Below are 16,888 nucleotides of genomic sequence, written 5' to 3'. Positions count from 1 at the left end.
AGAGAGACAGAGAGAGAAGAAAGACATAGCTGGGAGACAGGAAGTCACACTGAGACTGAAAGGTGGGGGCTCAGATTGAAGAAATAGATCATGAAGAACTTTAACCCAAGAAGATGATTTCTGGGGTGGAGAGGAGAATATGGCCTCCTCCCAGCAGATACTGCAAATCCCTGGATAAACAGGCCACAGCACCGATCGTCCAGGGCCTCCGTTCTCCCCAGTGGAAGGACTGCTGGGAGTGGAGCAGGGCCTGCACTTATGCCAGGATTCAGACATAGCTAGACAACTGACGGGCTGGCCCCAGCAAAGTCTATTTGCCTGAAAGTAGAGGAGCTCCTGAGAAATAATCCATTCTGAAAGAAAGGGGGATCCAATCTGATGACCTTGACCCATAACAAAGATTTAGTCCTCTGCAGGCAAAGAGTCTGAAAATAAAATCCAAATGAGTAAATCACGAGGGCACAAGGAATACCAATCAGACGTTCCTTTGACAAGCATCACTACGAGGAAGGGGACTAAGATATTCGTCTTTGCTTTGAAACAACATAAAGCAGCTTTGGTTCCTCAAGGTCTTGACGTCCTCAGCTATCATGAAAAATGTAATAGAGTAGTCTCCCCTTATCCATGGGGGCTACATTCTAAGGCCCCAGTGGATACCTAAAACCACAGATGGTACCGTACCCTAATTCACATCTTCAACTCTGCCGGAAATGTGGCAGCAGCTTCTTCAGCAGCAGGGCAGCCTCTCCAGTAATTTTGATATTTTTCAGTCCAAACCTATCCCTGAATCTGTAACCATCCCTTACTTGCAGTAAATGGCTGGCGTCACTGGTTTCAGGGGCTCCCTTGCTGAAGTCTTCCTATAGGCTCAAAACACACTGCTGTCAATCAAACACATTTCCTGTTCATGTCTTTCACCCACAAATTTTCTCCTTTTCCACCCTAATTAAGCATTTATTACACAATGTGGCCGTAACTTTTGCAATTTGAGGTGTTACAGCAAAACTAGCATGAGTTTCTTTTTCCTTCTTCACAATTTCAGGGATAGAAGATTTGTTTTTACCATAGATCTTCACAACCTTAGCTTACCATTTTTTTTTCTTTCCTTATTAAATTGAGAACTTTTACCTTTTCACATAAAGGAAGCCCTTTATGGCTTCTCCTTGGCATATCTGAATTGCCAGCATCACTACTCTTGCACTTTGGGGCCATTATTAAGTAAAATAAGGGTGACTTGAACACAAGCCCTGTGATACCATGACAATTGATCTGATCACTGAGATGGCTGCTAAGTGAGTAAGGTGCGGGAGCATCTGGAGACAGGAATGGTGTGGATGGCATCAGATTTCATCACACTACTCAGAATGGCACGCAAGTGTGTGATTTAATACTTATGAATTGTTTATTTCTGGAATTTTCCAGTTAATATTTTTGGACCAAAATTGACACGGGTAATTGAAATCACAGAAAGTGAAAGTGCAAATGAGGGGGGACTACACCCATTGGGTACCCATCAGGAGGTGGAAGACTGGTGGGCAGCGTGGTCCACACAGATTCACTGCAATAGTCCCAGGCAGGAGCAGTCACACGTTCACCAACACAAGTAAGACGTGTTCTGGAACTTCAGAAATAACGTGGGGCAATTTGTCGTGGCGTGAAGTTCCACATGAGCTGGTAGAGGCAAGAACTAAGGAAATTTGGATTATTACTGCTAATGGGGTCCCACTTATTAAAACACAGGTGAGACATGTGGAAAGTTGAGCTCCGCTAAGAAAGTGCAAAGTATGGATTCGGCCAAGGACGAGCTAGCAAAATGGTACCTGACTCCTCGCTACAGAAGTCCAACCTGGAGACCCTCTATTCTAATAGAAATTTTTGTCTTGCATCTTCCCACTTACAGCAAGTTTTAGGCGAGCTAAAAGCCCCACTTTGCTCAGCTCTAGCGCAGAGGTTCTTCCTAGTCCCCCTCTTCTGTGCACGCCTGTCTCCTACTGGTCGAGTCCCCTGAACAAACTCTACCACTAAATACCTGTAGGTGCACACGTGCCTGTCTGAGCAAGAGGGAGGGAGAAACTAAGGGAAGCAGTCAGGCCCCTGGGCCAAGGTAGCTCAAAAAAGACCAAGACAAAAGATAGACATTAAACACAACAGCTATTTTATTTCCTACCTTATATTTTCCAAATTATCTATAGAAAAAGGCAAATCTTGCTTTTGCAAAATTAAATGCAAAAAGTACAAGTAAACACAGCTTTTCACAATCCACGCGAGCTTCCTGTGCTCTCTTTTATGGTCACTCCTGAGGTGCATGACCTTTATTATGTAATAAACATGGGTCACAGAAGGCAACCTGCCTGGCTGCAACACAGGGCGTTCCACATGCAGAACAAGTTGACAATCTAGATTGCATGGCACCCCACTCGGGGACAAGGACCCTGTCATGGAAGGAAACAAACATTAGCATTTTTCCCACTCACCTCCACTAACTCTTGGCTCATCCAGAGAAAGTGATTGACAACCCCAAAGGCTGCTGGGCAACTATTTGAAAGAGGGGTCCACAGAGAGGCCTCCACCTGTTACTCTTTTCTTTATCACTTCACATCCATAGGGGTCCCTAAGCCCCAAGAGAAGGGTCAAGTGCAAATCTGGTAAACCAAGAAGCCCTAGCAGTTGTCAACTTAATTAGCCTTCAGGAAAAATATATGGCTATATGAGCACGGTGGAGTTGCTATAGAGACAGGCCCAGGAGGCGCATTTAGAACAGGGCCTCATCACATCACCTGATAAAAATAAGACCCAGGTTTTTTAATAGAATGAATTACTTAAGTTTTATATTTAACAGGGGACGATCCCAAGGCTGTTGCTGGTTTTCAGAATATTTTAGGAATCTGAGCTGCCTGTTTCTGCATATGTTAACAGCCATCACAACATATGCTCTGGTGACGGGCAGTTAAGAACTGGAAGCCCATGTGTCTCTCCCACCCCTTCAGACGAGAGAGGGTCCTTCTCACTTTGGGTTTGTCCTCCTTTAATTGGGTAAGAGACTTGCAACATGTTTCAGAGAAGAGACTTGGGAGAAAGACTGGCGAAGAGTTCTATTGCGCTATGTGCCAGGCCCTTTGCATATATTATTGCTAATCCCTATAAGAACCCTATGAAGTAATGATCTCATTTTGCAGAAGCGAAAACTGAGGCTTGGAGAGGTTAACATTTCCCCAAGGCCACACAGCTAATAAGTAGTAGGGTTGGGATTCAAATCCAGGTGTCCCCCATCCCAAAGCCCATTGCTTTTAAGACATCAACCACAACCTCTGCACAAAAAGGAATCCGGGATGGGGTGAATCTAGAGATTTACCATTTTTATTGATATGTAGCATGGACCTTGTTATAGTTTAATTTCTCCACTAAGGAGGTCCCAAAGTGAATGGATTCCAAGAAGAATTCCACAGAGATTCTGACGTCTGCTGATGAGTGCCTCTCCAATTATCCAAGACAAGTGTTCATTTCAGACTAACTTCTTCTGACCATCCAACATGCTTCTGGGATGCGTTTTCCCTAAGTCAGTCCAGCAAGCATAATTAACACAAGGGTCCCAAGTGAATGTCATAGATAGAGTGTCTCTACTGCTCTTGTATACACGAAAGCTTAAATATGTGCAATCAAGCTAGAAATCCAAAGTGAAGGGCTGTGGTTTTTTTTTTGGTTTTTTTTTTGACAATTTTGTCTTTGGATTATTCACCACTCTCCTACTCTACATAGAGATTCTTTCTCTCTCTCTCTCTCTCTCTCTCTCTCTCTCTCTCTCTCTCTCTCTCTCTCCTTCCATTTATCAATTTTCCAACAGGTTCTACATAGTAGACTCAATCTGTGCCCACAAGGTGCCAGTCTTTCCTTGTGGGAAATGGTGGTGCTGGCGATGGTAAGGCTGGGCATAAGGCAATGGAGGTAACAGGGAAGGGAAAGGCGGTCGGAAGCTGTGGGTTCACTGGTGAGAATGATACTAAGCAGGGGTACACACTCAGGGGTACACACCCTGCTCCCCACTCAGTTTACCAGCTGAGAGTAATGACAGAAGATGTCTGGGCTCCAAGAGATCTGAGCGGGCGAAACTGGAATGTTTGGCTTGGCAGAAATTCTAACCAAAGCACCACTGTAAGTGAACTAGGCAAAGAGGCAGAAGGCAGAAGTCACAGACTGGAGGTTGAGACCCAGGCCAGAGCAGGAGACTTGCAATCTGAGAGAAAAGTGTGGTGCTTGGAAGACTCCCTGAGCAGTGGGACTCATCCTAGGAGCTGTCCCCAAGCTGCCTGCAGCCTCCAGCCTATGTGTATGGGTTCATCATTTTGCGCTATTGAAATAGTTCTATGATGGACTCTTGGCCTGTAATTAGCTCAGTAGACTCTGGGCCAGACTGGAAATCTAACTTCTACTGTAGGCAATCATACAGAGGTTAAAAGGCTGGACTCAAGCTGACTTTATAAGTTCTGGCTTTGCCACTAATTAGCTCTGGTAACTCAGGCAAGTCGCTTAAGCTCTCTATGCCTCAGCTTTCTTGTCTGTAAAAATAGGAATAATATAGGTGAGAGGCCAAGCATGAGCCCGCGTGGGAAAATGGCCAGTGGGCGATGTCATGGGCCAGAGACGACTCCCACCCCTCTGGTGGGGGGCTGGTGTGTGGGAAAGCCACGGCCGGCACAGTGAGCAGAAGCCAGACCCGGCCCTCTCCCCCTCTAAGACCCTAAAGCTGCTTGAACAACCCCTCCACCCACCCAATCTCTGTCCTCTCCTGCTAAAAGGGTCCAGACTTTCAGTGTATACAGAGCCTCTCTTGCTCTCAACTGTGAACTCTTTCCATGAAATGATCTCTAGGGTAACTCCTAGGCCCAGTCGTCACCTGCCACCAAGCCTTCCCCTATCTCTGTCTCTACCCTTTGCCCTCTAAATAAGGAAGCCATGCTCTCAGGCCAAGAACTTTTGCCCAATTTGGGTCCTGGGTAGCTTCTCGCCTCCCGCTTCCCCTGGGCCCCTGGCCAACCCCTCCCTCCCTCAGAGATGCTCACTTCATTCCTGCCTCATAGTTGGAATGACAGTGGCTCCCAGAATCCCTGGGGCCTGGGGAGGGTGATGGGGGTCTGGGGAGGCAGCCAGCCCAGGAGCAGGTTAATGTTACAGCCTGGATAAGTGAGCTGGGCAGTTAACGTCAGGGTGATGATCGGTGGAGGGGAGGGCCGGGTTGCTGAACTATAAAGATAGGTCAAATCAAATATAATCAACTCAGGACAGAGCCAGCCGGAGAACTGGACAGCGTCCCCAAGCCATGGTCCCTACCAGCCGCGGCTCAGCCTGGGTCCCTCTGCTCCCGACCCAAGTGCCCGAAGCAGGCTTTGGTTTCATGTCAGCAGGCTTCATCTGCCTTCCAAAAATAAGCCCCTGCCGCCATGCCGAGGGGAGAAAAACAAGAAGGGCGGTATTTTTAGGGCCATTAATTCTGACCACGTGCCTGAGAGGCAAGGTGGATGGCCCTGGGACAGAGGCTGCTCATCACTATGTCCTGGGGAGCAGGACGTCTTCAGGGCACGCTGCAGGCTCTGGTCTTCCTGGGCAGCCTAGTGGGCATGGTGGTGCCCTCTCCTGCGGGCACCCGTGCCAACAGCACACTGCTGGACTCGAGGGGCTGGGGCACCCTGCTGTCCAGGTCCCGAGCTGGGCTAGCTGGAGAGATCGCTGGGGTCAATTGGGAAAGTGGCTATTTGGTGGGGATCAAGCGGCAGCGGAGGCTCTACTGCAACGTGGGCATCGGCTTTCACCTCCAGGTGCTCCCCGACGGCCGGATCAGCGGGAGCCACGAGGAGAACCCCTACAGTGAGTGCCCGTTGCAGCCAGTTGGGAAGCTGAGGGCTTGGGCTCAGGCAGGGCGAGAAAATGAAGGGGCCTTGCTCTGATGCATGGGGTCCTGTGATAAAGGGGGGAGAAATGGTGTTCTCCACTTGGATGCCCATAACAGACTCGCCGTGACCCTGTCAGGGGGCAGGCTCAATATGCGGAGGCCCAAGCATCCCAGTGGGCTTGGCCATCATCCCACGGAGCCCTAATTACTTCATCATTATGGGCCCATCCATGGCCATAAAAGACCACAGGGAACCTCAGCCTAGGAAGCTGTGAGGCCAGGAAGGGGAGAAAAGTGAGGACCAAATGAGACACAGCTTATTTTTATTTAGCTTCTCCCTTTGAGAAGGAAAAGCAAGTGGTTTGCAAAATTTCTAGCTGAAGCACATCCTTCTTTGTATTTCAACCTGCCCCCTCATCCCCAGATCTGCGTTCTACAAGTTGATGGGTTGCTGGATGGATAGGCTCATCCCATCCAAGAGGGGCTGGGGGTCTACAGGATCCAGGCAAGCCATCATCCTCTATGTGGCTGCAGCGTTTGGAAGATTAAATGGGCTGAGATTTGTTGAAACATGTAGAGTATATATTTTGAACAAAACTAAACAGAATTCATTTTTGCTGCACAAGTCAAGGACCTCATGTGATTAAGTCAGTGAAAGCCCAGATTCAAAGCTAATCTTTAGATACCTAAGTGGCCACTGTGATCTCTAACTCTGATGTCACAACAGTCCCCTGCGGAACTGGATTTTTGACAGTATAGTGGCAAGACTTGCCAAATCTAGCTGCTGGAGCTCCTAAAATTAGAGAGATTGGGGATGAAGATGATGGAGGGTTTGCCTTTCTAGGAGCAGGGGGATGGGCTTAGATGTCCTTGCAGGGTCATCTTTAGATTGATGTCCCACCTGGTTTGCACAAGCCTTAGGTATCACTGCCTCCATTTCCTTGTCAGGCCTCCTGGAGATTTCCACAGTGGAGAGAGGTGTGGTGAGTCTCTTTGGAGTGAAAAGTGCCCTCTTCATTGCCATGAACAGTAAAGGAAGACTATATGCCACGGTGAGTTCATCAGGCCAGGGGAAGCAAGCCCCAGGCTGTACAAGGCTTGAAGCTTACGCAATGAGGAAAATAATGCAAACTCTTGAGGAGAGAAGTGAATATTCATCTAGAATGAGAAAAGAAGGGGGCTGTGGAAGGAGCCTGTGCAGGTGAGGGGCCTCAGAGCTCAGGCTTTGTAAGCTTCACAGTGTATTTGCCCCTGCATCAGGCCATGATTTTCTGATCCTACCTGCCAGAGCCTTTGCAATTACACAGAAACCATAGCTCAGAGGGCTACTGGGTCTGAGGGAAACCTGCATTTTAGCATACAGCTGTCATGCAGGCTATGGGTCAGCTTTGATTCCCTGATCTGGAGAGGCCCACAGAAGCAAGTCTATCTCTCAGCCTGAGTGTGCTGTTCTCCACAACCCGCGCTCCGAGAGGTGTCTGGAGCCTGAGCACCATAGGAAGGAGAAATGGAGGTTCTTTCCCTCACCGTCATTGGTGCATGGAAATTTTAGTGCAAGGTTTTAAGTCCTCTGATCCCTGATCCTATGCACTGGAGAAGCATCCTCCCCATCATGTCCCCCTGGTGGGCCAGGCCACCCCTCCTCCTCTCCATCACAGATCACCCCTGCGAGGTTCACCTTGCCTACTCCTGAGCACACTTACCAAAATCTCTGAGCCCCTCCATCCTGGGTCTCTCAGCCCATGATTTGGCTTATTCCAAAATATGGACTAGGAAAGCTTTCCCTATGATGTTGAAGAAACTGAGAGTTCTTGTGACAGAAATAAGAAGGCTAAAAAGGAAGACCTCTGAGCAATCATCAAGGAATACCAGAGTTATTTATGGGGAGGGTGTGGAGGGTTGTTCTACCTCTCCTTGGAGACAGACTGAGGATCAACAAGTGAACAGAGAGGTCTGGGACTGGTGCCAGCTTCTGGGGAGAGGACCCCAACACAGGAGCTCTGTTACATACCTGAATGTGGTGCTCAGGTAGTCTGTGCCCTTCATCTTTAGCACTAACATCTCTCAGCCAGGAGGGTTTATGTGGAGATGGGTCATGCATTAAATTCCGTGGGTCTCTGAAGTAAGACAAGTAGCTGGAGGGTAGGCGGGGCAGGAGCTGGACCACGGGTCCCAGTCTGCACACCATATGCACTTCTGCTGCAGGTCTTACACGCGTTCCCTGCAGAGAGAGCCCTCACAGGGCCACACACAGCCATGACTGACAGGAGACCTGGGAGACCATCTCAATTGTAAAGTGAGGATAAAGACCCAGTGCACCTCCCAGGGTGCTGGGGGATAATGCTGGGAAAGCACTCCGCAGGGCACCAAACAGTAGGTGCTCAGTGTGGGGGAGCTGTGCACGGGGTCCAAGGAGGGCGAGGCACCCTGCCGTGAGGATCTTTCCTCGGGTGGAGACCTGTGGGAAGACCGTTGTTCACATCACCTTGGTAACTTGTGAAAAAGTACAGCTTTCCAGGGACCTTCCTCAGAGATGCTTATCCAGTAGGACTGGGCTGGGAACCTGGAAATCAGTTTGTTTGTTTTTGTGTTTTAAGTTTCTCTGGTGTTTCTGGGGCACAAGCAGGCTTGGAGACGCCAGGCTACATGGCCTCTGCTCTGCCCTAGAATGACACCAGCCCTGAAAGCTGGAGGGCTGGGGAGATGAAAGCCTCTCTGGCTTGGGAGATTTTATCATTCTCTGCAAAGGTGGTGGAGAGAACAGGAGGCAGCTAGGAACAGCCTAGGTTTTGTGGAGTGAGCACCCCTCTGTGCAGTGAGCCAACCCCAAGAGCCCCTCCTCACCAGCCTGCATAACACCTGGGGTCCCACTGGTTGGAGAGCAGGTAATGGGGATGTTAGCTATGGGACTCTATGCAAGAGCCTCTTTGGCAGGTAAATCTCCTGGAAGGAAGCACTCCTTACAGAAACCCTTCTCCTGGCCACCTTTATAAACAAGCTGTTTAGTATTTCTCCTTACCCAGAAAGGATTCACCTGTGAGGCAGGGAAAGACCACAAATGCAGGGTAAACTTATCCACTTTCCACTTCAAGTCATGCTACTGGTAGGAGAAGCTGGGGGAGGCTGGGAACAGGAGATTTAATAATCAGAGAACGGGCCGCAAAGGGGTAAGCATTCAGAGAAACCAAGGGAAGGGACACATCTCTGAAATGTGGGCTGACTCCTACGGTCAGAGACACCCCTGGCCCTCACCCTGCAAAGGGGACAAGCAGGGCTCACTACTGAGCAGTCCAGGAAGAAGGGGGACTGTGGGGAGAGAAGACTGTCCTCTCTTCATTCTCCCAGACGCCACATACCCTCCCCGAAGCATTTGGCCCAGGAGCACCTTCTCCGAGGTGGGATGTCTCCTCCTTGGAGCCCAGGGCCAGACAGCCTGTGTACAGAGGGGGCTGAGCTGTGCCCCAAGCCTGGGCACCTGAGGCTTTGTGCCGCTGAGCGCCAGAAGCTCCGGAACCACCTCCACCCCTCCCCCGCCAACCCTCTGGCCCTGTTATCACGGTCTAAAAAAACAATTGCCAACTGATCCGCAGAGCCAGGAAGACTCCTGCTGGGTGATGATTTCATTCACACTATTTCCCTTTAAGCCCCCTGAGCTGCCTCATCTCCCTGCAGCTCAGCTGCTACTGCCGCTAAATGGGATTCCTCCTGGGAGGAGGGGAACCCTTCTGGGGCGGAGGATAGGGGACAACCCGTGGTTGTGGTCCCAGAATTGGTGCCAAGAAAGCCCACCTGAGGGAAAGTGTCCTCCCCACAGGTCTCCGCCCTAGGAAAGAGGGCTGCAGAGCCTCGCGGCAGGGTGCCTCGTCCTCCTTGGACCCCGTGCACAGCTCCCCCACACTGAGCACCTACTGTTCGGTGCCCTGCGGAGTGCTTTCCCAGCGTTACCCCCCCCCGCCCCCCGCACCCCTCCTGGGAGGCGCACTGGACCTTCATCCTCACTTTACAACTGAGACACGGGTCTCCCAGGTCTCCTGTCAGTCATGGCTGTGTGTGGCCCTGTGAGGGCTCTCTCTGCAGGGAACGCGTGTAAGACCTGCAGCAGAAGGGCATTTGGTGTGCAGACTGGGACCCGCGGTCCAGCTCCTGCCCCGCCTACCCTCCAGTCACTGCAATGTCACTGATCTTCTCTGGGCCTGGACCTCTGCTCTCTCAGGTTAGGCTGAGGCAGAAATCAGTGAGTTCTAATCTCCTTTTTAAAATTGAAAAAATAAAATCAAAGATCTCTATCCGACAGTGGTTCTATTAGAATCCTTTGGCTGAGAATAATACATGGGGACAAAAAGGTACTAGAAATTCAGTTGTGCTTTTAAGTGATTTTAGTTTTACTAATTGTAATTGTGTCTGCATCATTTTAATCAATAGCAGTATGACAATGTGCAAAACACGTGATTTTCTTCATCCAGAAAGGTCTTTGAGAATTACCTGGGGAGGGGAGGACTAAGCCTTTCTCTCACTCACTCAGTGCTCAGTTAGGGGCGTCTCTCACATGGCAGGGAACAGGCCTCCTGAGGGATGGGTGCAAGCGTCCCTGAGCTTAGCCCTTGTGGAAGTGCTGGGAAGTGGGACTGGGGTTCAGAGAAAACCTTGCTCATGAGGGGTCCTGCAGACAAGTCTCACAAATGGCCTTGTCTGTGGCCTGTCAGCTACAACAAGCTATGCAGGAATGAGAAGAATGAGTGACTTGGTGAAAACATTTTCAAACACTTCTAAATTGTCAATGCAATTGAGTGTTAGGGACAAGGGGAGGAGAATACAGACCTCTTCTGAGGTGGGAGATGTTATTTCTCCATTTCAGCTAAGAACAGGAAAAGAAACCGTCAGAGGCTGCAAGAGGAAAGGTCTCAGGACAAGGGTTTGGTTTTTGTTTTTGTTTTTGTTTTTTCCGTCACTGCCCAGCTCCTTAAACCACCCCTACCCCACGCTCACACACAGCCAGGAGTAATAGGGGCAAGTGGCCCAGGGCAGCCCTAGAGAAAGAACTTTAAACGTAAGAGTACACCTCCACCAGTCTGGGTGACTCAGCTCTGCCTACAAACAAGTGATGGATGCCTGGTCCACCCCAGACTTTAAGGGGCATTTCTGCCAGAGGTAACTCATGCCGAAACACCCACATATCTAACCCTCTGCAAATATCCTTCTCCATAGTGAGAGCTAAATGCTTTAGAGTCTGGTTCCACATAAATCTGATTAGACCTATATGGAATGTAAGACGTTTTCACGCTGGGGCTTGAGTCCTGGCAGGCCCAGGAAATGTGATCCAGTGGAATTATTTTCATTTGTTCAAGTAATAATATACGGTAGCTACTTTTATTATCACAGCGTTCATTTGGCGTGAGTGTTTTTCTCACTAGAGCTGAGGAGCCAACATTCCTAAGCCATGAGAGCTCAGAGCTGGGGAAACATTGGACATGAATTAAGGGGCTGGGTCATGATACCAGCTTGAGCAGCAATCTGGGCAGCAGGAAAATCCCACCAGCCTGAAGCATCGGATGCATCAAAGAGTTCAGGGAAATCATCTTGGCCTCTTACCACAGGTCTCGCCTGATAGCCCCCTGAACACCAAGGGTGGGGCGTGGTGCTGAAAGGAACGGGCAAGGGAAAGGCAGAGAGGGCTTCTACAGTAAACTTCATCTGTTTCTCTTGTTTCATTTTAGATTTGTACGGAATGCTGGGGAAGGCTAGGAATATGAGATAAGCTAGATGAAAAGAACAGAATAGGGAAAAAAAACACAATTTCAGAAACTTGAAAAAAGGGGGTGATGAGGATTTGAGTAATCAAAATCTGATGAGCAGAGAACAAAACACAAAATGTATAAACCACCATCATGCACTTTTAAACAAATATGTCTTAGGAGACCCAGACACTAGGAAAGGCTGGATTCTGAAATTGGAAACATTCTAGAACAGAGGATATGAGTGAATGCCGTCAGTTTCTTGCCAGAATCGCTCAGTTCCTCCTCCTTCCCCTCCTCTTCCCCCACTCTCTGCCCCAAGATTTGATTTCCTTTCTAGAGTTTGCAAACCACACACGAAACCTCTCCCCTAACCACCATCCAGATCAGAAATGAATTCTCCTGGAAATTAACAGGGCAGTTACTCTCCAGGGACATACAAAGTTAGAACAGAGGGGAAAGCGGTAGGTGAAGGACGGAAGAGGAGGAGACCACCAGTTTCTGATACAAATGTTTTCTTACTTCACATCCTGGCCCATCTTCTATCCTGAATTCCTTTTCTATTTAAAAAAAAAAAAATCTACTTATATGACTAGGTAATACATGAACATGGTTTAAGGGGGAAACCAATACAAAACAATACGCATGGAAATTAAGTCTCATTCTCACTGTGGCCTTGAAGCCTCCTGGTTCCTCTCCAGAGATAGCCACTGTTACCAGTTTCTTGCATACCATTCCAGGAAGAACGTGTTCCTGTTTGTGTGCACGTGCTGGTATCGTTTTGTTTTGTTTTTAAATCACACACACAGGAGCATACTATACATGATGTTCGGAACCTTGTTTCTTCACTTAACAATATATCTTTGAGACCATTCCAAGTCAGTTCTCAAAGAGGTTTCTTAATAGTATTCCACTTTGTGGATGTACCCTAATTGAGATAACCACTCTCTTCCGAAATGGGGCTGTTTCAGTGTTTTACTGTTGTAAATAACGCTGCAGTGAGTAACAGATGTAGGAGTGTCCCGTAAGATAAATTCCTAGAAGCAGAATTACTGATCAAACCTATAATCATGGGCAAGGGAAAGGCAGAGAGGGCTTCTACAGTAAACTTCATCTGTTTCTCTTGTTTCATTTTAGATTTGTACAGAATGCTGGGGAAGGCAAGTGGTTTTATTCTAAAAGATATTGTCAAATTGCTCTTTATAGAGTTTATAGCAATTTCCACACTCACGGACATTAAAGGAGAATCCCTAGTCTCCATGCCCTCACCAATGAAAGTATGTTATCGAACATTTTTCTCTTTGTAATCCAACAATTAAAAATGTGATCTCACAGTTATGGTTTACATTTCTCTTATTAGCCATAGTGTCTTATGTTTAAATGCTATTTTTATTTATTTTTCCATAAATTGTCTGTTCCATTTTTTTCAGTGAGTTAAGGGTTCTGAATATAGTAACAAAATATGCTCTTTGATGCAAAATATATTACAAGATACCATGCATTGGAAATTATTTTTTATCCAGTCTGCTATTTGTATTTTCATTTTTATTAAGGTTTTTAAAATGTTTTCCAGACAAAGTCAAATTTATTTGTTTTGGATTTTTTTATGGCTTCTAGTTTTTTGTGTGCCCTGTTTAGAAAGAACTTCCTGACTAAAAAAAAAAATTTCTGGATTTTTAAGGTTCTCTTTTTTACGCGTAAATCTTTGCTCCTTTTGGAATTTGTTTTAATGTAAGGAATGAAGTCGTACATCAAACTATTATTGCCACTGTTATTATTCTTGTTACTAGTAACACCATGTTTTCTCCAGTGATTTGAAATGCCACTTTTATTTTATATTTATTTCAGATCCATTTTTATTTCATGCATGTTTGGGTTTACTTCCTGACTTTCTATTTTGTTCATTGATCTGCACCAGACTTTTAATCAGTGTAGCTTTATCTCTATTTAACTTGTAAAATCAATCCTGAGTTTATTTTCTCTTAGTGTGGTTGCTCCACAGCTTTGCCCCTCAAAGATCTTAGATCCTGTGGCTGACTCTGCAGCCCATGCACAGGTGAAGAACTGTGGTCCACAGAAGCCCTGAAGGCTGCAGTTGCGGAGCCAGCCTCTGCCTCTGCTTACCCTAGCTCTGTGCTCTCTCATGCAAGCTCACTGCATCCCAGGCATTCAGGCAGTAATTGGAGAGCTTAATTGTTAAGTTGTTCAATAATTCACAGCAAGTTTCGCTGAAACGGTGATCCAGGGTAAGACACAGGCTTTTAGGACTACTGATGGACAGTAGTTCATGATTCAGTTGGAAAAGAATAATTATAGTAATAACAATTACTTTTTTATCTTACTATGTGCTAGGCATAGATCAAGGATTTTCCATGCATTAGTTCAGTTAATGTGCACTCCAATTCAATGGCTTAATTATTCTTACTGCTCCCACTTTACAGATGAGGGAACTGAGGCTTAGTAGGTTAAATAATTTGCCAAAGTTTACATAGCTAAGCAAGAGGTGAATCATCAGCCTAACCTCAAAGCTATTGCTCAAATTTGCTCTTTACCTACTTTGATTCGTTTATTTTCCCTACCTTTGCAACATTCCTTCCTTCATTCATTCCACAAATACTGATTGAGTACCTATAACCAGGGAAAGGAACACTTGTGAAAATTCCCTAGATGGTGTCGAGGTGGCTGGTGAAAGTGTCCACATTTATAACTAACCTTATGTGAAAGTGCTTTGTAAACAACCAAGTAGGGGCATGAGGGTGGATGGGTAAATGCATTCAGTGGTAGGTGAGATGTGGCCACCCCCTTGCACTCCCATCCTGCATCAAAAGAGCCATCCACACGGGGTTATCTGTATATTTCAGTATTGTCCCTGCTACATCATCATTTATTCAGCATCACGCACTCAACAGGCACCGTCCTTGTCTCAAGGAACTTGGAGTCTATTCGGAAAGAAGAACCTGTCATACAGGGTTTTAAATGCTGCCTGAGAGGGGAACTCAAAAGGCTGGGGTGTCTGAGAGCGCTGGTGAGCCAGCTCATCACCTTCCATTCATAACAGGAAGAGGCTCTCATCCATGCCCAGAGCCGGCCAGGTCAGGGAGCTCACAGTACAATTCCTCTAGAGGAGGTCGGAGAGCATCTCTGGCACTGCCCGTCAGCCATGGAGTGGGTTTTTGTTTTTTATATCCAATGGCCTCCGTCAGCAAGAAGGAGTCAGAAATTATACTCCACTTTCTCTGTTTCATTAAAGAATGAAGGCTTTTTGGGGTCTTTTTGCAAGCCTAGACCCCAGGTCTCCTGGCTCCCATCTTCTCTCTTCCTCTAATCCCCACGGAGCTCCTCCCCAACAGCACAGATGCCCCCAGCCTCCCCCAGGGCAGGGACCCAGGCAGGCTGAGGAGGAAAGGGCCCTTTTTCTAGGAATCAAGGAGGACTTGGGTGATGTATTGGGAATGAGTTTGTTGATGTGGGACAGGAAGTCCAGCACTCACTTTCTGAACAGGTGGTCCACACACAGTCCTGATAAATCGCCAAGTTAGCGATTTATAACTGGCCTCCGACTCCACGGCACCACCTGTCACACAGGGAACAAGGTTCTTTTCCCCGTAGAAATTGCTTCTCCTCACCGTCTCTGCTCCTGCACTTCCCTGGAGAACAATGACGGTCTAGGAGGCACCACGCATGTTCTGAGTCAAAGTCAAAATCTCTTTTTAAGGAATAACAAATTTGGAACTTAAACTGGGAAAGATAGAGTGAGGCAATACAAGTGGAAAGAGTTACCATAGCAACACAAGTGGAAAGAGTTACCATAGCAACCTAAGTGGAAAGAGTTACCATAGCAGCACAAGTGGAAAGAGTTACCATATTCAACAGACAGACTGGGAAGGACTTAGGAAGTCCAGTCTTCACCCCTCCATTATCCACTCCCCACAACACAGTTTGCAGAGAAGGGAACTGAGGCTGCGAGAGGAGGAGCCTGCTCAGGGTCACACAACCAGGAAGTGAAAATGCCACTAACTAGATCCCCACTCTCAATCCTGCTGCACTAGTCTACCTCTCACAGTGGACTTGAGAAGACAGCTTATTGTGTCCTTTTCTGGCCCTTTTCCTGAATGGAATAAATGTTCACTTAGGTGCTTAGTAGAAAGTACCTTGAACTGAAGGTACTTATCCGTGTGACACAGACCATCCATATATGTCCCTGGGCCTTGGTTTCCTCATCGTAAAGGAGGGAAGGTGAGAAGGGGCCATGAGCGTCCTGAAGTCTCTTCCTGTTTGCACCTTTCATGATTCTGTTAACCTAGTGTGGCTTACATCACAGTAGTTGTCTTACAAAGGACAGGGGAGGGCACCCCGCAAAGAGGCCTGCTGTACCTCATTTATCATTGAGCCGTGGCTGTTTGTCTATTCTTTCACAGCCCAGCTTCCAAGAGGAATGCAAGTTCAGAGAAACCCTCCTGCCCAACAATTACAACGCCTATGAGTCAGACCTGCACCGAGGGACCTACATTGCACTGAGCAAATACGGACGGGTAAAGCGGGGCAGCAAGGTGTCCCCAATCATGACTGTCACTCACTTCCTTCCCAGAATATGAGGACCCTGAAACACGGTTCACAGGTTGAAAGCGACATCTTTTCTATTGGAATTTTGCACAAGTGAACAATTCCCCTCTCCCCCGTGACTCCTGAGTCAGGTTTGTCTTGTGCTCGGGGAGACCTGAGTTGGTTCTCTTGGCCACCAGACCCCATGACATGTAACCCATCTAAGTGAGGGGTTGCAGCCAGCATTCTAGAAAGGCAATGGAGCCCATGCTATGACCTCACCTGAGGAAAGAAGGTACAGATGACACTTGTAGAATGTGACTTTGTGCACAGGAAAAGGCCAGGGTGGAAGTATGTGTGCGTTGATATATAGCCATACATCTTCGTGTGTATTGTCAGAGCAAAGACATTTCAGAGCATCAGGTTTCTTTCTGCCGGAATCATCGCTGCAGGCATGTGCCTGCCAGAATGTCACGTGTCAAACGAGCAGGATTGACGTGTACTCCCATTCTGCCTCTTTCCAATCATCTTTCCATTCAGAGGCCACTGGTTGCATGGGTTACATGGGTGGCAGGAAACAGCTGTCCTCTAGGTACAGAGAGGGCATGGTGAGCGGGAGTAAGATTTAACTGTAAACCAGAAAGAAAGTGAGCAGGTACTCCAACTCCTTGCCTGTGAGTGCTCTGGGACACTGGGATGCATTGTCAGCGCAGCGGGGGAAGAAGGCATC

The 16,888-nt window shown here is 47.6% G+C and overlaps 1 protein-coding gene across 1 annotated transcript; it reads left to right on the top strand.

The window, feature by feature from the left end:
- The first annotated feature begins 5,513 nt into the window (after window positions 1–5,513).
- Window positions 5,514–16,486, top strand: FGF6 (fibroblast growth factor 6). The gene is made up of 3 exons (XM_019756924.2): window positions 5,514–5,859; window positions 6,833–6,936; window positions 16,035–16,486. Exons 1-3 carry the CDS (start codon window positions 5,514–5,516, stop codon window positions 16,209–16,211), a joined length of 627 nt encoding a protein of 208 aa, XP_019612483.1. The 3' UTR covers window positions 16,212–16,486.
- Window positions 16,487–16,888: the final 402 nt, after the last annotated feature.

Source organism: Rhinolophus sinicus, linkage group LG02 (genome assembly GCF_036562045.2).
Source record: "Rhinolophus sinicus isolate RSC01 linkage group LG02, ASM3656204v1, whole genome shotgun sequence".
In the NCBI taxonomy this organism is placed as follows: Eukaryota; Metazoa; Chordata; class Mammalia; order Chiroptera; family Rhinolophidae; genus Rhinolophus; species Rhinolophus sinicus.
This window is presented reverse-complemented; position numbering and strand designations above follow the sequence as displayed.